Here is a 23,455-nt window from a genome sequence, read left to right on the forward strand (position 1 = left end):
AAAAAAAAAATGAAAAAACCTATTGACTCGAGTATAAGCCGAGGGTGGGAAATGCATTGCTCACAGCCCCCCCCCCAAGTATATAGCCTGCCAGCCCCCCCCCCCCCCCAGTATATAGCCTGCCAGCTCCCGACAGGTCATAGCCATCCAACCCCTGTAGTATATAGCCTGCCAGCCCCTGTAGTATATAGCCAGCCAGCCCCTGTAGTATATAGCCAGCCAGCCCCTGTGGTATATAGCCAGCCAGCCCCTGTGGTATATAGCCAGCGAGGCCCTGTAGTGTATAGCCTGCAGCCCCTGCCCCCAATATAATGCCTGTAGGAAAAAAAAAAGTGTACTCACCTTCCGACGCCCCCCGGCTCGTCCTCTCCTATCCATTCGGCTCCGGCATTGGCTCCGTGTCCCCACGCGGTCCGTTAAAGGCATTGTGAAGTCAGCCGCTCGCTGACATCATAGTGTGTGCCGATGAACAGGTAGAAACAACGGCAGGAGTTCTAGTGGTAATCCAGCTCAGTCCAAACCTCCTTGCTCCTCCTGCAGCCAAGAATGTTTCGCTTTAAAATAACGACAACTGCGGCACATTCTGGGCTATATGAGGACTTATGCACAAGACTATTTTTTTTTTTATGCAAACACTCGTAGCAACATTTTAATGCATCTAAAACACGGTCTAATTGACTTTAATGGGAAAAACAGCTAACTACTTTATATGAACTGTCCGCAAGAACGCAGAGGAAAAAAAATGTAGTAGTTTGTGATGATTTGTGGCACCGTCTCTCCATGGAAGTCTATAAGAACGATCCATATATAAGAACGATCCATGTATAAGAACGGTCGATATAAACGGTGTTTACCACTGCATGTGGGTTCCCCAGGAGGCACGTGGGTGTCAGCCCACTGTATTTTTTTGCGGATACGGATTGGATACAGCTCCCATACGGGTGATACGGGGACCTGTGGGACCACAGAATGCAGATGGTCGTGTTCAGGACTACAGCAGAAAGCCTTGAGTCCTGTCTGACAAGCTCTGTGCCGGGGCATCAGCCTGGGTGCCCACAGAGAGATCTCCAAGTGTCACCTGTGGCACAGGTTCTCACTACTGCCGCCCTAGTGGTGAACCTGGAGTGATAATTACAACTTCCTTACACACTGAAGGATGCAACTAGAGCAGAGACCAACTTTCATCTGCAATTCCTATCGTCAGTCAGAAGGGGGCGAGCTAGTGTGACTAAATGCATTTGACGTTGTATCTCATTGCGCAGGTTATTTTACTACCCACACCTAGAGGTCACATCAACTCAGTGCTACCGAATGGCCTCAGCCTCCCTCACTTCCGGCTTCCTCGGAGGCGAATATGACGTGTACTGCACGGCCCTCCGCACCTGGACACGCACCTACATGGCGGCCCCGCCCTGCTCCGCCCCCTTATTTCCTCTTCCTCCCCGCCCCGCACTTTCTACGGCTGCTTGACTGCGTGTTGCCAGGCAACGCGTAGACTTGAGGAGCCCTGGCTGGCGCACAGAGTACACGTTTACAGCAGTGACAAGGAGCGGGGCCGCCGGCCGGGGGTGAGTGCGGAGTGCTGCCGGGGAATGGGAGACCTCCTCCACCTTCACACCTTACTTAACGCGGACTTTCCACAGCAGTGCACGGGGCTATATAGAAAGCTGTGTATAGCATGGCTGCAACTGCTGAGTGTCTTGTATACATCCTATGGAGCTGTGTATAGCATGGCTGCAACTGCTGCGTGACTTGTATACATCCTATAGAGCTGTGTATAGCATGGCTGCAACTGCTGCGTGTCCTGTATACATCCTATAGAGCTGTGTATAGCATGGCTGCGACTGCTGCGTGACTTGTATACATCCTATAGAGCTGTGTATAGCATGGCTGCATGTGCTGCGTGTCCTGTATACATCCTATAGAGCTGTGTATAGCATGGCTGCATGTGCTGCGTGTCCTGTATACATCCTATAGAGCTGTGTATAGCATGGCTGCATGTGCTGCGTGTCCTGTATACATCCTATAGAGCTGTGTATAGCATGGCTGCATGTGCTGCGTGACTTGTATACATCCTATAGAGCTGTGTATAGCATGGCTGCATGTGCTGCGTGTCCTGTATACATCCTATAGAGCTGTGTATAGCATGGCTGCATGTGCTGCGTGTCCTGTATACATCCTATAGAGCTGTGTATAGCATGGCTGCATGTGCTGGGTGTCCTGTATACATCCTATAGAGCTGTGTATAGCATGGCTGCATGTGCTGCGTGACTTGTATACATCCTATAGAGCTGTGTATAGCATGGCTGCATGTGCTGCGTGTCCTGTATACATCCTATAGAGCTGTGTATAGCATGGCTGCATGTGCTGCGTGTCCTGTATACATCCTATAGAGCTGTGTATAGCATGGCTGCATGTGCTGCGTGTCCTGTATACATCCTATAGAGCTGTGTATAGCATGGCTGCATGTGCTGCGTGACTTGTATACATCCTATAGAGCTGTGTATAGCATGGCTGCATGTGCTGCGTGTCCTGTATACATCCTATAGAGCTGTGTATAGCATGGCTGCATGTGCTGCGTGTCCTGTATACATCCTATAGAGCTGTGTATAGCATGGCTGCATGTGCTGGGTGTCCTGTATACATCCTATAGATCTGTGTATAGCATGTGTTGTGTGTCCTGTATACATCCTATAGAGCGGTGTATAGCATGTGCTGCGTGTCTTGTATACAGGCGGTCCCCTACTTAAGAACACCTGACTTGCATACGACCCCTAGTTACAAACGGACCTCTGGATTTTGGTAATTTACTGTACTTTAGTCCTAGACTACAATAAACAGATTTAACCGTTATCAATGGTGCCTGTAATTAATATTTATTGTTAATCCTGCTTCTTATGACAATCCAATATTTTTAAAATCCAATTGTCACACAGAACAAAAAAATTTTGACTGGGGTTACAATAATAAAGTATACGGTTCCGACTTACATACAAACTCAACTTAAGAACAAACCTACAGAACCTATCTTGTATGTAACCCGGGGACTGCCTGTAAATCCTATAGAGCTGTGTGTAGCAGGGCTACATGTGCTGTGTGTCCTGTATACATCCTCCTATAGAGCTGTGTATAGCATGGCTGCAACTGCTGTGTGTCTTGTTTACATCCTATAGAGCTGTGGGATAGCATGGCTGCATGTCCTGTATACATCCTATAGAGCTGTGGGATAGCATGGCTGCTTGTCCTGTATACATCCTATAGAGCTGTGGGATAGCATGGCTGCTTGTCCTGTATACATCCTATAGAGCTGTGGGATAGCATGGCTGCATGTCCTGTATACATCCTATAGAGCTGTGGGATAGCATGGCTGCTTGTCCTGTATACATCCTATAGAGCTGTGGGATAGCATGGCTGCATGTCCTGTATACATCCTATAGAGCTGTGGGATAGCATGGCTGCATGTCCTGTATACATCCTATAGAGCTGTGGGATGGCATGGCTGCTTGTCCTGTATACATCCTATAGAGCTGTGGGATGGCATGGCTGCTTGTCCTGTATACATCCTATAGAGCTGTGGGATGGCATGGCTGCATGTCCTGTATACATCCTATAGAGCTGTGGGATGGCATGGCTGCATGTCCTGTATACATCCTATAGAGCTGTGGGATGGCATGGCTGCATGTCCTGTATACATCCTATAGAGCTGTGGGATGGCATGGCTGCTTGTCCTGTATACATCCTATAGAGCTGTGGGATAGCATGGCTGCTTGTCCTGTATACATCCTATAGAGCTGTGGGATAGCATGGCTGCTTGTCCTGTATACATCCTATAGAGCTGTGGGATAGCATGGCTGCATGTCCTGTATACATCCTATAGAGCTGTGGGATGGCATGGCTGCATGTCCTGTATACATCCTATAGAGCTGTGGGATAGCATGGCTGCATGTCCTGTATACATCCTATAGAGCTGTGGGATAGCATGGCTGCTTGTCCTGTATACATCCTATAGAGCTGTGGGATAGCATGGCTGCTTGTCCTGTATACATCCTATAGAGCTGTGGGATAGCATGGCTGCTTGTCCTGTATACATCCTATAGAGCTGTGGGATAGCATGGCTGCTTGTCCTGTATACATCCTATAGAGCTGTGGGATAGCATGGCTGCTTGTCCTGTATACATCCTATAGAGCTGTGGGATAGCATGGCTGCATGTCCTGTATACATCCTATAGAGCTGTGGGATAGCATGGCTGTGTGTTGTTCTATTGCTCCCTGTTATCAATCTGACCAGACTAATCTCCTCGTATCTCTGCTGTAACATTTCCCTACATATTAGTGAATGGGTCCCTATGTTGTGTGAGTGGAAGGAGTGGCTTTGATCCTATGGCGCCTGTGGTCATTCATTCTGGGTTAGTAGGTGTTGGAGAAGCATTGTCCGCAACCATAACTACAAGTGACGTAATGGTTTATACTAGTTGGTCATCTGTGGACACAATTTACCGCCGGTTAATGTTTAACCAGGATATGGACACTTATTTCCTTGTTCATAGTTGAGATACTCTTTAACCTATAATACTAAGATCTATTAAACTACTTTTACTACTTTCTACCTATATCGGTGGTTGTAGTGCAAATTGTAAGGCACATAGAGGTGGAGGAAGCTGCATCCTTCCATACTTATCAACGTGAATGAGCGCAGGCTCTTAGTATTGAAGATACAATGTGGTGATAGTGGATCATGGGCAAGGTGGTCTTACACACTTGGTAAATGTGTCATGAGGATCAGCCAATCTGCTAGTGATTGTTTTCAGACGAGAGTCTACGCAATCTGAGGAAAAAAATAGGACGACCAATTACGGACCTTCATGACTGTCTATGGAAGGGCAACCATTCTCTATCAATCTTATCCATAGGATATATAACTTAATGCAGGCTGAATTTGGATTTCTGCCCGAGCTTTCCCATAAGACCTGTGGAAATCCAGCAGAACGCTGGGTAGGTGAACGTGGCTTAGGAACTAGTTTTGTGTGCCTGTAGAAATGGTGTATATCGAGCATATAGGGGATTGTGGGCAGTAGTGTACCAGAAAATATTTATAGTCTGCGTATATTAGACCGTGCAGACGCTTTGGAAAATGTTTCCTGCATCCTATTGTAGAATCCAGAAATTGCAATATACATGAGTTATCCAAATTGATCATCACTTCCACTGAAACTTATGGATCTGGGTCTCTTCCATCTAATGTGTGTACTGATGACGGCATTGTGCGGCGTTACATATTGTGCCAAAATAGCAGCTGCTGCACTGTTCTGTAGAGCCACGTACTGTGTGGAACATGGAGGCATATACAAGAGGGAGGACAGTCGACTGACAAGGCCTACGGTATCTGAGAAGCTGTCTGACCTGTCTGTTCAGACCTGTAATATGATTGGTACGTTGTTATACTACATTCCTGGCAGGTGCAATGTAGATAGTCCCTACTTGTTCTGTGTCAATATATATATATATATTTTTTTTTCCTTGCTGACCTTTATTTCTAGTTTATTAATGCACACCTCTCATGTGGCTACAATGGCTTCTGCTTGTTTACAGCCAGGTCAACCACTGAAATTCACTGATTTAGTTGACGTAAATGGCTTAGGTAGGCTAGTCCACTGGCTCAAGGAAGACCTAAAGCTGCTACTTCCTCCCCAATTTAACCATTTCATGATTCCCTTTCTTCTTGATTGGGAATCCATTCGCATTGTGAAGTTATGATTTTACTTTACCGAAGGCAAAGGTACCCCAGTCCCTTTCGGTACATGGTGGTGCCCTTTGTAGGGTTCTTAATCCAACTGCAATAGTATACAGAACGAGGCATAGAGCAAGATTCCCGAGGCACATTTATTAGACTTGTATTAAGTTTTGGCACTTTCCCCAATATTGTTGCTAATGTGCAAAGAACCTGTTTTGTTCAGCAAGATCTCTATGGGGCAGTGTGCAGATCCATTTAGTGCCTCCATTAGATTGCATTTCACCAATACACATGTAGTGACAAAAAGGGACTTTTGGGACATGGCAATACCTAACATGTTTTATGATTTTGTTCATTTTTGTATCCGTTCTAGGGAATGGTGAGTTATTTGAACTTTTTTGTTTGTTTTGTTTTTGGAGCCCCTTGGGTACATTAACCTTAGGTTGTCTGATTGATCCTGCACTAGACTTCAATATTACTGTATTAGTTTACAGATAAATTGCTATAGACTTGTAAAAATATGCTTCTACAAATTTGCAACAATGACAGTTCCCGGAGTCTTATAACGAAACCAGGCTGTCACTAGAAGTGATTGTCGCTCCTCGATGACGTCCTGGGGAGCAACGATCAAAGCCGATATGGCTGTGTCCATCCACTGACTTTTTACTGCTGCCAGCGGATTGAAAGGTCCAAAAAGACAACATTAGAAACCTTAAAACAGGCAGGGTGGCTAGTGAATATTCCAAAATCCGATTGAATCCATATCCAGCCTCGACCATACATACAGATGCCAGTCTCCACGGTTCTGCCATTGTTTTCTAGTGGTGTTGGTTATGTTTACAATCTCCATGTGGTACTCTGTTAGACACTGGTCAGGGGTGGATAGGGGGAACCATTTAAAGTCTTGCAACTTCTTGTCCCTGCAGAAAATAGGAGCAATTTCTTAGTGGACTGTCACGCTGGACTAGTGGAAACCAAATTACTGGTCTAATAACAAGTCTAATTCCTGTTTTCCAGTTCTGCAGCTCACAGAACCATAGGCCTGGCAATGAGAAAGATTCTTATCTTTGACACCAAAAATTTAAAGTGATCTTCCCCCTCTGGCCTCTAAAAGTGACTCCTCTCTGGCTGCTTGTTTTATATAACTTAAAGGGGTGTTCTCGTCTGGGCATTCACATTCAGTTTCATTAATTTGCCATATATAAACATTTCTTCAATTAGGAACATTTTTTTTTAATAATATCTATGTGAAGATAATTTCTCATAAATCTAGTCATGTTGTCCCTTAGAAACGAGATACTTGGATACGGCCACCTCTGCTGGAGGGATTGCACAAAGAAACAAAAAGTTTTTGTATATGAAATGTCCGGGAGTTACTGCATGTCCCGCAGCCATCCTGTGGTAATGATCGCTGAATCCTGGTGGTCCGGCAGGGCTCAATAGTGCATGTCTGGCCACCGCTGCCAGAGTGTTGCGTGGTCGTATCCGAGGACACCATCTGGTTTCTAAGGGACAACATGGCTACATTTATAGGAAATTATCTTCACGCAGGAATTTTTTTTTTTCTATTAACATCCAATTGAAGAAATGTTTACATATGGCAAATGAATTTAATTAAATGTAAATGCCCTGATGGGAATACCCCTTTAAGAGTAGGTTTTTGTTTTTTTGTAGGTAAAAGTGCGAGATTTCACATAAGAGGTAATTTTAGAAAGGACATTTTATACTGTACCTTAGGGGCTAGTAGTTTAGAGGTGTCAAAGCTGGTGAAAAAATGGTTTTCCATCTTTAAATTCCTTCTTCTTTTAATCCATTTGTATTTCTCAGTTTCTCCACAAGCCTAGACATCTTTATAAAGCAGATCTTGCTGCACCTGCCAACAAGGCTTGTTGATACAGTCACCCAAGTCTCCCTGACCACACCTAGCTATTATTTTCTGGCCTATTCAAAGGCATTTGCTCACCAATGTACGTATGATACCAGGAGGCATTTCATTCTCAAACTCCCTTGTGTTATTCAAAAGTCTTTCATTATATTTACAAAGTTTTCATAGAAGGTGTGTATGTCCAAACTGATTTGAAGGAAAGTGTTAGATAATTTTTCTTTTTAAACATTGCTTCATTGACTTGGAACCATTAACCCCTTGCCACTGAAGCCACTTTTGACCTCCCTCAGATGGCCCTAATTTAAAAATCTGACATAATACAACTTTGGAACGCTTTTACAAACTTTGCTGTTTTTAACATTTAATTTTTTTTCGTGAAACATTGTACTTTGCTAGGTGAAAAAAAATAGTGTATCTTTTGCATTTAGTTTTAAGCATCTTCTATGCGAAGATTATGGAAAATCACCAATATGTGTGTTTTGCGGGGCCAGATAAGTTTGATGTGACTTTGAGAGGCCTATATGCAAGAAACACCTATTTGATAACACCATTTTGGATGATGTACCCCTGAAAGACTGTAAAACAACTTTTATGAAATTAAAACTGGAGTTTCACAGGAGTTAAAACAAAAGCAGGTGTAATTTAAAAATTTTTTTTTTTTTGTTTTGGCTAAATGAATGTATTTTTCCAAAAATGTACACATTCTCACTCGATAAAATACCCAAATGCTCCACAAAGTTGAAACCCAATTTCTTCTAAGTGTGCCAATACCCCACATGTGGTGGTAAACTATTGTACTGGCACACATGGCATTGAAGGGAAGAAGCGACACCAGGTTTTTGCAGAGCACATTTAGCTGGAATACCTTTCCTATTGTGATAACCAAGCCCCTGAGATAGCTGAACAGTGGAGCACACACCCCCCCCCCCCCCCCCATTTTGGAAACTACACCTTTCACAGATTTTATAAAGGTGTACAATGAGTATTTGGACCCCATAGGGCAGTGATGGTGAACCTTTGAGAGACCGAGTGCCCAAACTACAACTAAAACCCACTTTTATGTCATAAAGTGCCAACATCACAATTTTAGCAGTAACTTATTGATCCCTGCTCTATCACAAGTTTCAATTGTATTGTCATCCTGGGGACACCAAAACAATAGAAGGAAGATGAAGAAATTTGGATTGTAGATTCCCTCGGGGGTCCAATGAAGAGGAAGAATCATGGGAACCATAGCAGGAGCTTCAATGATAATCCATCTCTGCCCTTCTTGCTCCGTGTGTAGTCCTGGTAGCCAAAGAGGGGTTTGGACTGCAGGAGGAAGCCTTGAGTCCTGTCTGGCAAATTCTGTCCTGGGGTGGGTGAAGGCTTAAGTGTCCACAGAAAGGGCTCTGAGTGCAACCTCTGACACCCGTGCCATGGGTTTGCCACCACTGCCATAGGTGTTCAAAAAATTGTGCTGAAACCTGGAAAAAAAAATTACAAAAAAATCACACTTTGGTGTCGTCTTTAAGGGGCAAAAAGAGAAATTGCACCACAAAAAGGACTTGGAAGCGAAGTAGTGGTGGTATGTACCACTCAGATGGGTATAAGGAGGTGGTAACCAGGGTTAAGAAATTTCATGTTATAGTCTGAAGCACACTTTCATGCATGTGTCACATTCATAATTCGGACTCCTGCTTTTTTTTTTTTTTTTGGTCCTTTCCCTTCCTCACCGGGGGACATCAGAGGTACTGGGGCCCTGTCCGTCTTGATGACTAAAGAGGGCCTTGATCACCACCACTTGAAAATGAAGAAATGATACAACATAACCTGCACATTGGTATAGCACATTCAAATTACACAGTGCTGTCTGTACAATGTGCACAGATAGCTTTTTGTACCACACTTTTGTTTTTTTTTTTGTGGCAGTGTAGGGCTTCCGCACCTAATCTGAAAGCTCTACCCCACCTATGTACTTATTGTAGGCCAGGATACAGTCTGGCTATGGTGGTACTGGGGTGGGGGTGCTGGTATCTTTATGAATTGTGGTCAAAATAAGGGCATCCCTCTTGTCCTTTATACTTGACCAACAGCATATTCTCATGGCAGAGAACCTAATGTCACTTAACATATAAACGTGCTTACAGCACAACTTGTTAGGTAGAATTAAATCAACAAATGAATACAGGCAGTCCCCGGGTTACATACAAGATAGGGTCTGGAGGTTTGTTCTTAAGTTGAATTTGTATGTAAGTCGAAACTGTATATTTTATAATTGAAGTTCTAGACAATTTTTTTTCTTTTGTCCCAGTGACAATTGGAGTTTCAAAATTTTTGCTATAATTGGACCAAGAATTATCAATGAAGCTTCATTACAGACACCTTACAGCTGATCATTGCAGCCTGAAACTATAATAAGGCATCCAGAGAGCTTCACCAGAGGTCACAGTGGGCAGAGGGGTCCGTCTGTAACTATGGGTTGTCTGTAAGTCGGGTGTCCTTAAGTAGGGGACCGCCTGTATAGTAGTCACTAGTTGGGTGCAAATGGCAAGGACTAAGGTGGTTCCTGCAGGGTCCTCCTGGGATCTGGTCTTGATTGAGGTCAGATAAGTTGTTGCTAATGAAGTATAAAATAATTTGGGTAGATTGCTGCACTGCTACCAATAAGGAGGATTCATGAGAGTAGATTGAATTAATTCCTTTAATTGGGTTTTCAAAATAGGACAACTCGTTTCTTGGTCAGAGGGTTGACTTATCAAGGTTTTAGGGAGCCTCCCTGGTTTTTATGTACAGTGTCGCATGCTACAGTACACTTGAAGAGTGGGATGCTGGTATAAAGGTATAAGGTGGTAACCCTTATCCAGCAGTAGGTGCACCAGATCGCACATAAGCTTCACACGAACTGCTGATATGTAGAACTAGAACCCAAAACTTCATCATTTCTACTGCATCTACAGAAATTGATGTTGGGTTTTGGGCCACCATTAAATTTACAAAACCATCCGAGAAAGTCTATTTCTGTGAGGCAATCTGTCTCGTAATGAATTCTGGAGCTTTCCACAAATTCAGTAATTTGATTCTTATAATTATCAGTGGGTGGGGTTCAAGCAGGATCACTTTGGAGCTAGGGAACATCATCGTTCTGGGGGAAATAAAGGAATGGGGCATCCTCTCCTTTTGAATCGGTATTGGAGGCAAGCAAGGCATAAGCCTCCTCCTCGGCTGAAAAGGATCTTTAGGATCAATGAGCGGCGCCATTTTTTATTGGTAGGGTGTGTGTGTGTACAGGCAGTATTTTTAGCTGTAATTAAAAAAGGATAATCAATAAAACTTCTTTAGACCCCTTACAGCTGATGATTGCAGTCTGGGACTAAAGAAAAGCATCCAGAGAGGTCACCAGAGTTCATTGGGCAGAGAGGTCCGTCTGTAACTAGGGGTTGGGTGTCTTTAAGTAGGGGACCGTAATTATTTTGATTTCAACATGTTTAAAAACTTTATAAACAAGGTTGTGTATGCTGTGATTCAACACGTGTATGGGAGCCAATAAGATGTGTGCATATTTGTGTTGAAAGATGGCAAAGTTCAATTTAATACAGTGTACAGCTTTAAAGGAAATCTGCCATAAAAATCAAGCATGATAAACCACTAACTGTTGTAATCATCTTTTTGTTATCCATGGCCTCCTTCCTTATAAAATTGCCTTTTAAAATTTATGCTAATGTGCATGAAGGGCTCTGAGGGTGTTACCAGAGCCCCTCTGTCCTCTGGCTTCACAGGCTATGACACTGTACAGAGAAAGTTTTAGCACACAGTGTGACGGCCTGTGAGGCTACAGCACACAGGAGCTCTGTTAACGCCATGGATAACAAATATAAGAAGATTACCTCAGTCAGTGTCCTGCTTTATCCATGTTTTGAATCTGATGATAGCTTGGGGTTTTAATATTGATGACTTATCCATGGCATCTCGCAACAGTAGGGGCACAATTCCTGACCCCCTACAAATAAGTTTCTTCATAGAGCAAATATTTTTCACTTTGTCATCTGTAGGCCCAAATGTTTAAAAATAAGTGTGCCCTTTTGGCATCCTCTAGGGCTGGTAAACATTGGTTGCTATTGTCTTTGGATATAAAGTGCTGGAGTAGATTTCGCATGCAGGTTCTCAATGTGCCCTTACATTTGCATTCCTGCTATTGAGGGCTTCGCCTGGCTACCAGTGAGGCTCAGCGACTCTTGACACGTTTGTACTTTTGTTCATGGCTTACAGTGGTTTATTAGATGCTTTCCCATATAGAAGGCAAGCCATGAATTTAAAAGGGAAGAATAAGGGCTCGTATTCATCAGAGTAGGATCCTGGAAACAAAATGTGATGTTGCTGAAAGCTGTTTTCATCACTGCTTGAATAATCTTTCTGCCTCTTTAGTTACATTATAACCAACAACTTATCCTTGTATTTTGTCCTTTATATGAACTTGCATGTGTTTTGATCTACTGCTTTCATTATCTGTGCAGGTTTAAGCAGCTGTACTTCATATTATGGGATTGGGGAGTGGTCGCAGAGCAATGAAGTCTCCACCGCTTCTCTTAGCCGTGCTGCTAGCCTGTGTGTTTGTCCTGGGAATAAATTATTGGATTACAAGCACACGATGTGTGGAATTACAGGTAGGATACTGGATGGATGTTTTATTTTACTGTGTAAAGTGTACTCTCCACTGGTTTGGGTGTTTTCTTTCTTTTTTCTCTCCAGTAGTTCATGACAAATGCATATTGCCTACACATAAAAACAAGTGTTTCCTGTTTTGTATGTTTACTGATGCCGCCAGCTGATGATGTGGCAGCCGGGCTAGTCCAGTATCCTACAAAGGACATAATAGATGGGCAGGAATGTAAATCTTAGCCCTAAGCTCCACACAGCAGTACACGATTGTCTTTATATGGTTGAAGAAATATCAAGCTAATGGTAACTTAAATGAATAAAGAAAACAAACATTGTGGTATATCTTGATGTGAGAATCAATTGCTTTTGAAGTGGACAGAATATGCAATTTGCAGTATCCAAAATAAGTTACATATAGTAGTTATTTATATCACAAAGCGGAAGTGAGTACCGCTGAAAAATATAACACTCATCAACCACTTATACCATTCACACATCCACACAAACACTCCCCCACCCCACAGCAGTATGAGGATTCTCACACCATGTATACGCCTATTGGTATATAAAGAGGAATTAATTTATTCATCCGCCATCTCTTCAGAGGATCCTTCCATAATAATATAACCTTTTTGAAGGTACAATAAAGAAGATAGCAGAAAAAGATTTTATAATAATGGCTATGCATCTCATAAATAATGCCCAGGGAACATGCCTTCATGGACAATAGTAAAGGGAAGTCAAAGTGACTATTTAGAAAAGTACCTCAAACTTTCGGCCAGGACCATACACTGTGCAGAAAGGATAGTTCAAGCCTGACAGTGAAAACTGGTAGAGTTAAAGCGTAACTGTAAAGTTACTGAAAAAAAAAGCACAACTGGAGAGAGCCTTTGATAACAATTGCAATGATACCTGCATATATATCTGGTATATATAAAATTAGAATCAGATTGAGCCAATTCTGATGTGAGTCGGCACTTCCTGACATCCGTTTACCCCACTGAAGCCAGAAGAGGAGACCATGTTTGCAATTGGCTGATCTGAAGCATGTGATGAGTCACATGCTTGTGACATCACTACAGGTCTTTTGCATCAAACTAATTACTTTCAAATGATGCAGGACAGCTTGTTTGTAATTGGGTGACCTGAAGCATGTGTTGCATCACATGCTTTTGATATCACTACAGGCCCCACAGACCATCTCAACAAGCTAGTGATGGGAATTACAGCGCTTCTTGGTGAGCTAGCTCATTGAGCTCCACTCACTAAGAAGAGCTGGCTCCTGAATGACTCCCTATGACATATATAATTGGGAGCCGCAGGCCAGTCAGTTGCCCCACACCACTTTTAACCTGATTTTGAGTTAAAGGGGGTGTGGTGAGCCATTTAAGGCGGGGTTTAGTGAGTCATCGCCTCACTGAGGTGAGCCGGCTCACGTCATTCATGCAAATGAGCCAGCTCTTTGTGCCAGCTGGTTCACGAACGACCCACCATTACAACAAGTCTCCTGTCCTCTGTAGCTGTACTATACAGTTTCCCTGGCAACCAGAAAGCATGGCAAATGGAGATTACCCCCAGGCTAAGTAAAACCTTTGCTAGCAGCTGAACACCTGCAGATAGCCAATTATAGTAAATTAGAGAATTGCTTATTTTTACTTAGTGCAGAGTTGGGCAAAAGTTTTGATACTTTACAGTTGTACTTTAAACATTACATCTATGCAATTCAATTTCACTGGGGTATAATTAATACAATGGAGGAACTTTGACTCAGGAAATGGGCCGTTTTTGGGCCGTTTTTACTAAGTGCGTTTTCAGATCGTTAAAAACGCATGTGTTAAAAAACGCATCCCTTTTTTAAAAACGCATCTGTTTTTTGAAAACGCATGCGTTTTTGTCCGTTTTCCATTGCGCAATTTCGGAAAAACTGTCAAAAACGGATGCGTTTTCAAAAAACGGATGCGTTTTCAAAAAACGGATGCGTTTTTTAACGATCTGAAAAAGTAAAAATGGCCCAAAAACGCCATGTGTGTCTTCACCCTTAGGGTGATCTGGAGTACTTGTTAATACCGAACCAAGCTGAGTACGAAATGCATGATGAAGTTGGGTGAAGTAAATGGAAGCAAGTACAAGGGGACTTTGGTAACCCTCAAAACGTGGAAGGAGAGAAGCCAGAAGACTAGGTTGGTGAGCAGGAATGTAAACAAGTTTATGAGCTGCATTGGATTGTATTTTGCAAGTACAGTCTGAGAGGTAGGTGGCATATGGCTGTCCAGATTCATCATCTGAAGGAGGCGCAGAGGCTCCCGTTGACAATCTTTGTTTTTCTCCTATTACCCATAGCTCTACTAGTCCAAAATTTGGCAGTAATTAGTGAGGAGCAGGCACACCAGTAGAGATGAAAAATTTGGCACAGTCTACCAGTAGTAGCTGATGGCCCACCAAGCAGCAGATGGATCACAAACTGGGGTTTGCAGCGAAGTCTTGGGTGGAAGACCCCTCACCGAATACCAAAGCTGATTTATGCTAGGCTTGGGCAGGGCACAGTGACACTGGAAGTAGGAATATGGAAATTCTTGAGTCTTCTCAAACAGTTTCCACAGATTTTCTTGTCATTCTGAACATATCTTCTCTGGTACCAGGCAAATGTGGGCCAGCTCTATGCTAAACTCTTTGGATCTGATTGAATAGTTTCTTGGTCATAGTTACCAGCAATGCAGAATGGAGTTGGATGCCCATTTAATTTTTAAACTGTTACATATGTACCTACCCTCAAACCTGTTAATTTATCAATGTGGCATTTGCAAATGGACAATGAGGCAGTAGCTGCTGCTGTTTATGAAACTGTGTGTTTTACAACAGCTCAGCTCTTTATTCCATACCTAGTTAATGTCATTTTTGATGTTTTGCTCCTTGACAGGGTCTAGGGCTTTAAACAGGACAGTACTGTTAAGAGGGGAATACTGGGAGATTGCTGCTTATCACAGTTCTCCATGGAGGTGCAGCTAGGTTGGAAGGCTCTTGCAAGTAAGACATCAAAGGTTAATAAGCCGTCTCTTACAGCAGATTAACCGTAAATACCTATTTTAACACAAAAAACTTGGAAACCTATTATATAGATCGGCCCATGCCGTCTAGTATATAACTAGCCAGCCCATGCTCCACAGGTCACTTCTTCCATTGCTCTGGCTCTGTCTTCAGGACTCTGCACGCTACCGTCATGCTGCTTGCTGACTTAATTGTGTGTGCCGGCATCACACGGGGACCCAGAGCACCGGAAGCAAGAAGAGCACCTACGGAGAGGGGGATCTGAAAGAAGAGTACAGAGGTGTAGTGTGTGGGTGAAGTAGTTGGTAAATAATGTGTCTGTGGCAGCCCTAAGGAGCGGCGCCTGTCAATGGCAGCAGAGGCAGGGAAGATGATGGTTTAGCAAGGCAAAGGCTAGGGGTAGGGGCAAATAAGGATACCTGGAGGCAGTGTGGCCCTTGGAGACGACTGCTCTCTATTACAGGGCATAGAATGGAGGCTATCCTAGCAGGCTCTTTTTCTATAAGATCGACATCCGTCAGCCTGGTAGTGCGTTTCCATTGCTCCTGCTGAATCCAGCTTCATTGGAATTGTAGGGAAATGCCAGACTACCTCTGGAACATTCAATCCTCACAAGAGACCTCTGTCCTGGCCAGGAAGAAATCCCAGTGTGTAAGTGGCTCCGCAACAAGCTCAAAAGCTACAGATGGCAAGGGATTTTACTATTATACAAAGTGTGTGATGGATGACCGTAATCAAGAAATTTTTACCAGAGTGCTTTTCCAGAACTACTTCTCCTTTTCATACTTCTATGGAAAGTGTGCCCTTTCTCTGAAACCAGCGGCTGCCAGAAGTAACTTATCTACGCCTAGGTCATTCAACTCACAAACCAGGAATGCTGTGTACCGACCAACAGATGAATTTACATGAAGTTTATTGGGTTTTTTATAGTTTTTGTAGTGTGGAATTTTAAAAGGAGAATAGATAGAGCTGTGTTACAGAACGCTGATATTACTCACTCAAGTACTATGGATTTGGTCACTTGACATTTATTTTGTAAAGAATGTACTGAAAATTTCTACTAAACAAAATATTGGGAACAGTGTGGCATCTTCTAAGACAGATTAATGAGGCATACATGACTCCACCCCACCCCCACTTTTTTTTTTTTTTTTAATTGGATAAATGGTCCATGACGTGGAGTTTTGCTGTGCAAGCCATTATTGAAACATAAAAAGGGGCTTTTCATACATCAATAAAACTACCAGCTAGTGTAAAAGCTGGTGACAAGCTTCCTTTACAGTGCATGAAGCCCTGTGGATATGCATGGCATATACACTTGGATTTTTTAGTTACGTACTCAAATTATTGATTGACCAGAGCCCAAGCCGACTTACATGGAAACTTGTCTGCAGCAGTGCTAGTCAATGGTTAAATTATTCCTTCTTTATATCTCTTCTCAATAGGAATATTACCAACAACCACATACAGTTTTTTGCTTTATTGAATTGTTATTTGTGTTCTATTATGCTGGGGCTTTACCACCGGTGGTCTGTTTTTATAATTTTAGAATCGAGTAATGGAGTTGGAGGGTAGGATTCGCCGGGCAGCAGCAGAGAGAGGGGCAGTTGAAATGAAAAAAAATGAATTTGAAGACATGCTGTCCAAGCAGAAGAGCCAGATTGACAATATCCAGTCCTTGCACAACTCCCAGATGCAACATGTGGAGCAATTATGGAAAATTGAGAAGGTAGGAAGGAAGGTTTGCAGATTTAAGTATACTCTTCAGCTGCATGGGCTGATGCCAAGATTCTTAAATATACTCAGTATAACAAAATAACTCATTCTCTAATGTAATGTTAAATACAAAAATACAGCATTTCACAAATGTAATTCCAACCTGTGTCTATCAGTCCTGGTGCATACAATTTTAGTTGCCCCGGGATCCGACAGTGAATCTATGGTCGGGCAGGACAGATTCTAATGAATGAATAGCTTCTCTTGTCTGCGCACTGCATCCTGCCACCCCCTTCCCATTACAAGATGCGCTCAGACACTTCCTGCCAGCAAGCAGCAGAGTGCAGAGACACAAGTTACAGATAAGGCCTTTATCCAGGTGAGGGAGGCATTCTGTGTGTTATAGCTGAGATGTAGCAGAGCTGAAATGTGTCATTGTGTGTTATGTCCATCTCATGGATCTCTCATCTCTGATACTTTCTTTTTCTGCGTGTCAGATACTAGTAGAATCTTTAGAGGCTAAATGAAAGTGAAGATTAACATTGCACCCTAATGATCTTGGCACATTGTTGGCACTAGTGATGGGTCATTCACAAACGAGCAGGCGCAAAGAGTGGGCTTATCGATGGGATTCGGCTCCACTCACTAAACCCTGCCTTTAAACGGCTCGCCATACCCCCTTCAACCCGATTAAAATAGGGTTAAAAGTGGTGTGGAGTGGGGGACAGGCTGGATTGAGGCTCCCTATTATGCATTTAATAGGGAGCTGTTCAGGAGCCAGAAGAGCCAGCTCTTCTTGGTTAGTGGTGCTTAATGATCCAGCTCACTAAGAAGAGCTGGACTTCCCATCACTAGTTAGCACACAGCATCTTCTAGCACAGAGGGATCATACAATGTCTGCTTAGTCTCCACCCACACTCAGAATTTTACACTGATCATCACTGACTTATAGAAGCTAAAACAGTAATAAAACTTAGGAAATTATAAATAAAAGGCTAAAAATTATCTTTATTGCGTAAGCATCACTAGGGATTTAAAACGTGAGGACTTTCTTTATGGACAAACCCCTTTAATGACATGTCCTATGTATCTGTGTATATACTGTGTTCTTATATTAATTTTTGCTCCTAAAGAGGCACTACGTCTTATTTTCAGGGGATGTCTTATTTGTCCATGAACTAGAATTCACATTCATTGTTAAACAAAAAAAAATCTGCTTCTCTAACATCTTTCTAACTCTCCAAACTCTGAATTTCTTGTGACTCCATTTCTATTGGAAGCATTTGTCCCAATCTCTCATGTATAGCACTTTCCTTAAATTATCCCTTCATGTTCAGGAAGCTGCTTGTATCGCATTTGAGGCGCAACAATAAGTGATTTTATCTCATGAATTTTTCACCCACGTCACAACCTCTTTCTGCATCGAAATGCTCTACTAGTACCAATATACGGAAGCTGTAGCAATGACTGCCGACTTCAGGGGAGGCCTTATATTTCTGTTTGTATAAAATTGCACTAGGTCTTCTTTTCAGGGGAGGATAGCAGAGAAGGGACACAACAGCGCTCATAGGGTAATGACGTTTGGTTCAGGGTATAGGACGTGATTAGACAGTCGCTTACCTGGATGAGTTGTGCCTTAACATAAGGCACAACTCTCGTGTTGGCATATAGGGTCTTATTGAGGTAGAGGTGCAGCCAGCGTCTTTTTGGGGTATCCAACACACGAGATGCTAGATCAGCTGGAGTCAGAGAGTAGGTACAAAGGAGCCAAGAGCAGAGGGCGCACGACAAGACTGGGTAATGGTTTCGAATAGGTTTTCCTTTTTATTTAAATCGTCAAAGGTACACCGAGGAAACACAACGCGTTTCGGGGAACTGTGGTCCCCTTTTTCAAGTGGATGGATGATCTGTAAGTTGGCGAGGTACAAAAAAGTATATATACATATACACAAAAAATAATAAGAATTGGTATATAGGGGAAAAGTACATAAATAGTGGTGGAGGGATAGGTATGAGTAAAAAAAGGGGGGGGTATACAAGATTAAATTGGGAAGAGACATATTGTATATAAAAAATATATAGATTTGTTATATATGTTGTGTATATATTTAACATAAGTATCACGTTTCCATGAGAGAAGTTGTGATAAATGTATAATTTGCATATGTTAAAACAATTATTAAAATGTATATATTTTTTTAGGAATACAGTAGTTGGTACAAACGATATGTTGGTGATAGTTGGTAAATATTTGGTAAAACAATTAGTAAAATCCAGTGGCAGTATAGTTCCATCATAAGAAATATATATATATTATAATATAACATATGGAGTTAACAGGTAGGTTCAAAATCTCAAAGTATAAATATACAAAAAAATAGGAATTTACAAAAGAAATCTGATAAGGGATACCGATTCTCCCCTCGATTAAATTAATAATAGTTAGATGAAAAAGCACATAAATAATTAAATCGATGCCCAATGTGTGGCTAAATTAATAAATATATGAATATACAGATGCAAGTTACATCTATTTCTAGATCGGAGTTTCTCCAAGCAAAGTGCAGTGGTCGGACTTGCCAATCGCTGGAGTGATGCATCCCTCTTTTCAGGGGATGTCTTATTTTAGGGGAAACTGGTAACATTAGAGACCTATGGTTAGAATTCTCAAACCTATTCTTTAAGAAGTTTGTAAATGAACTGATATAGAATATTTGTCAATATTTTTAGATAAGGGACCTTATCTTGCCTATTATTTGTCTGATTTCACATTGCAGATTTAACATGTGTGTTTTGTTGTTGGAAAATCTGCAGCTTAATACAGTAGGAATAAAGTGAATGTGATGTGTTCTCAGCTATGTATCATCCTTTCTTATTATAAGCTGCTCCTCATAAATCCTGTGGAGTGTCCTTATCACTGTCATAAAGATACTTTGTCCTGCTTTATAAATGCATGTCTTCAGGACACTCTTTAATTGCATCTGTATAACTATATAATAATTTACAGAATGACAAAAGGGTAACTATTGAGTATTTTTAAAGTTCACCTGTCAGACGATATATATGCTTCAGAGACATTGCCAATGACTGTGGTTGAGGTTATCAGCATTCCTAATTGCTCAGGGTAAAATAATACCCCTCTTACCATCTTTAAGGAGCAATTTGGAGATGAGGGGGAAAGGCTGGTAGCATGCATAGCAAAAATTGAGATTAAAGGGAAACTGTCAGCAGAAATTGACCTAATATACTTCTACCACTATGTCATCAAGTTGATTTAAAACCTTCTATATCATGTCTATTTCATGGCCCAACCTGGTACTATCGTCCAGAAAACCATCTTTGAAGTGACATGTAATTTGGTTGCATAAAGTCAAGGAGACGGAGAGTTTAACACTGAAGTCAAGCCCCCTTGTCTTGTTTCCCATGGGGGAGTATGAAGAGGGTTCACAATGAACCAAACCCCCATTGCTGACACCCGGGAACGGCAAAGCTCCTGGCGGCATCAACAGGCCGGCGGCGCGTGGGCACCTCCATCTTGGCTCTGATCGTTGCTCCCCGTGACGTCATCGGGGAGCGACTATACGTTGCCATGACAGGCTCGGGTCACACAAAGATCCGAGGCGACTTGCACATTATAATGGTGTGCAAAATCCCCATATACTGCCATACTGTAGTATGGCAGTATATGGTAGCAGCAATCAGACAACCTAGGGTTAAAGTACCCTAGGGAGTCTGAAAAATGGTAAAAACAGTCCTAAAAATAGAAGCCACAGCTAACCCACAGCTCTGTACACCAAAGTATTAAAAAGTTATTAGCGCCAGAAGACGACAAAATGAAGAAATTTTTTTTTTGTACAAGAGGTCTTAATTTTTGTAAATGTATTAAAACCTATACAATTTTGTTATCCCCGTGATCGTACCGGCCCAAAGAATAAAGTAGACCTGTCACTTTGGACGCACAGAAAATCCAAGCCCACATGAAATGGCCCAAATGTGTTTTTTCAAAGGGCACCTACCACCACGAATCTACCTATAAAGGTAGATCGGGTGGTAGGTGGATCGGGTGCTAAATTTTAATAAACTTTATTCCCTTAATATGTAAATTTACTTATGCGGCTACTGGGGCGTGGAGTAGCCGGGCACAAGGCTACACGGTGCGGCTACTCCACGCCCCAGTAGCCACAATACTCCTCCTACCCTGTTGTGTGCGGCACGCAGGGTTTGACAAGCTGGAGTTCTGCGCATGCACAGTAGCTCCGGCCTCGGAGCTGTGGCTGCTCAGCCGCGGACCAGCATGTCGGACGAGGGCGCGCAGCTACGAGGAGCTGTGCGCCGCACACAACTGGGTAGGAGGAGTAATGTGGATACTGGGGCGTGGAGTAGCCGCTCTGTCCTCACGTCCCTTACATCCACCTACCACCCGATCTACCTTTTATAGGTAGAATCGTGGTGGTAGGTTCCCTTGAACCTCTTTGTAGGCGTCCCTCAAGGTTTTGTCCTGGGACTCCTACTCTTCACCCTCTACAATTCTGGCCTGAGACATCTAATTAAGTCCCATGGCTTCCAATATCACTCCTATGCAGTCAGATGGCACACAGATTTATATTTATGGTCCAGATATCTCCCCTCTCCTAGCCAGACTTCCAAAGTGGCCATCAGTCTTAACATGGACAAAAAAGAACTCTGTAATCTTTACTCCACCAAACACATCCCTCCCACCAGACCTAACCGTCACATTTCATGGCTCCACACTCTCCCTAGCCCCTACAGTGCACATGAGATTGCACTGGTAATCAGATTTGGCCAATATGCAGCCACTCCATATATAGAACGGCCTTCGTGGACCAGCATCCAGTCTACTTGAATCGCTCCTGATAAATACAGACAGTTAGGCCTCAGTAGTTGCAAGTAGTTGGGGCAGTTTTACCTGGTGTGATATTCACTTCATATGTGCTCTAACATCTATTTTAGTATTAACCCCTTACCTACGTGTGAGGTATTAGTACGGTAGGATAAATCACACAACCTAGGATTAAAGTTAGATTTTTAAGGTGGGAAGTGAAAAATGGTAATGCAAAAATGAAAAAGGACCTGGTTGTATTATTGTATTGTATCGTAGTATTGCTAAAAAATAGATTTATATAACTTACTTGCAATATATTTTCTTTTACAGGAGAAATTACTGAGCAATAATAGTATTCAGGACCATCTCATACATAATCTTAAAGGTAAATCTCACTGTATGACTTACAAGCAGATACAAGCCAATGTTAATTTTTTTTTTATTGATGTTTTAAGAATTTGAGGAAAAAATGCTGCCTCATTCTCCATCTTTTGAAAGGGGGCTCTCTATATGTCATTGCATGACTTATGTTGCACAGCCTTTTCCAGGTCTTTCACTCAGGATATACACTCACCGGCCACTTTATTAGGTACACCATGCTAGTAACGGGTTGGACCCCCTTTTGCCTTCAGAACTGCCTCAATTCTTCGTGGCATAGATTCAACAAGGTGCTGGAAGCATTCCTCAGAGAGATTTTGGTCCATATTGACATGATGGCATCAACAGTTGCCGCAGATTTGTCAGCTGCACATCCATGATGCGAATCTCCCGTTCTACCACATCCCAAAGATGCTCTATTGAATTGAGATCTGGTGACTGTGGAGGCCATTTGAGTACAGTGACCTCATTGTCATGTTCAAGAAACCAGTATGAGATGATTCCAGCTTTATGACATGGCGCATTATCCTGCTGAAAGTAGCCATCAGATGTTGGGTACATTGTGGTCATAAAGGGATGGACATGGTACCAATTGAGCATCGTTGCAACGCCACAGCCTACCTGAGTATTGTTGCTGACCAAGGGACCCAAAGAGTACCAAGAAAATATTCCCCACGCCATGACGCCTCCACCACCAGCCTAAACAGTTGATACAAGGCAGGATGGATCCATGCTTTCATGTTGTTGACGCCAAATTCTGACCCTACCATCCAAATGTCGCAGCAGAAATCGAGACTCATCAGACCAGGCAACGGTTTTCCAATCTTCTACTGTCCAATTTCGATGAGCTTGTGCAAATTGTAGCCTCAGTTTCCTGTTCTTAGCTGAAAGGAGTGGCACCTGGTGTGGTCTTTTGCTGCTGTAGCCCATCTGCCTCAAAGTTCGACGTACTGTGCATTCAGAGATGCTCTTCTGCCTACCTTGGTTGTAACTGGTGGCGATTTGAGTCACTGTTGCCTTTCTATCAGCTCGAACCAGTCTGCCCATTCTCCTCTGGCATCAACAAGGCATTTCCGCCCACAGAACTGCCGCTCACTGGATGTTTTTTCTTTTTCGGACCATTCTCTGTAAACCCTAGAGATGGTTGTGCGTGAAAATCCCAGTAGATCAGCAGTTTCTGAAATACTCAGACCAGCCCTTCTGGCACCAACAACCATGC

At 42.7% G+C, this 23,455-nt stretch overlaps 1 protein-coding gene across 1 annotated transcript in view; it reads left to right on the forward strand.

The window, feature by feature from the left end:
• Window positions 1-1,351: 1,351 nt before the first annotated feature.
• The window catches only part of GOLM1 (golgi membrane protein 1), a 32,841-nt gene continuing 10,737 nt past the window's right edge, over window positions 1,352-23,455 (forward strand). The window contains exons 1-4 of the mRNA XM_072150857.1: window positions 1,352-1,568; window positions 12,110-12,259; window positions 16,849-17,028; window positions 22,189-22,243. Coding sequence (XP_072006958.1) covers window positions 12,134-12,259; window positions 16,849-17,028; window positions 22,189-22,243 — 361 coding nt within the window. The 5' untranslated portion in view covers window positions 1,352-1,568; window positions 12,110-12,133. The remainder of the gene's footprint in view (window positions 1,569-12,109; window positions 12,260-16,848; window positions 17,029-22,188; window positions 22,244-23,455) is intronic.

The sequence above is a fragment of the Engystomops pustulosus genome, chromosome 1 (assembly GCF_040894005.1).
Source record: "Engystomops pustulosus chromosome 1, aEngPut4.maternal, whole genome shotgun sequence".
Lineage (NCBI taxonomy): Eukaryota > Metazoa > Chordata > Amphibia > Anura > Leptodactylidae > Engystomops > Engystomops pustulosus.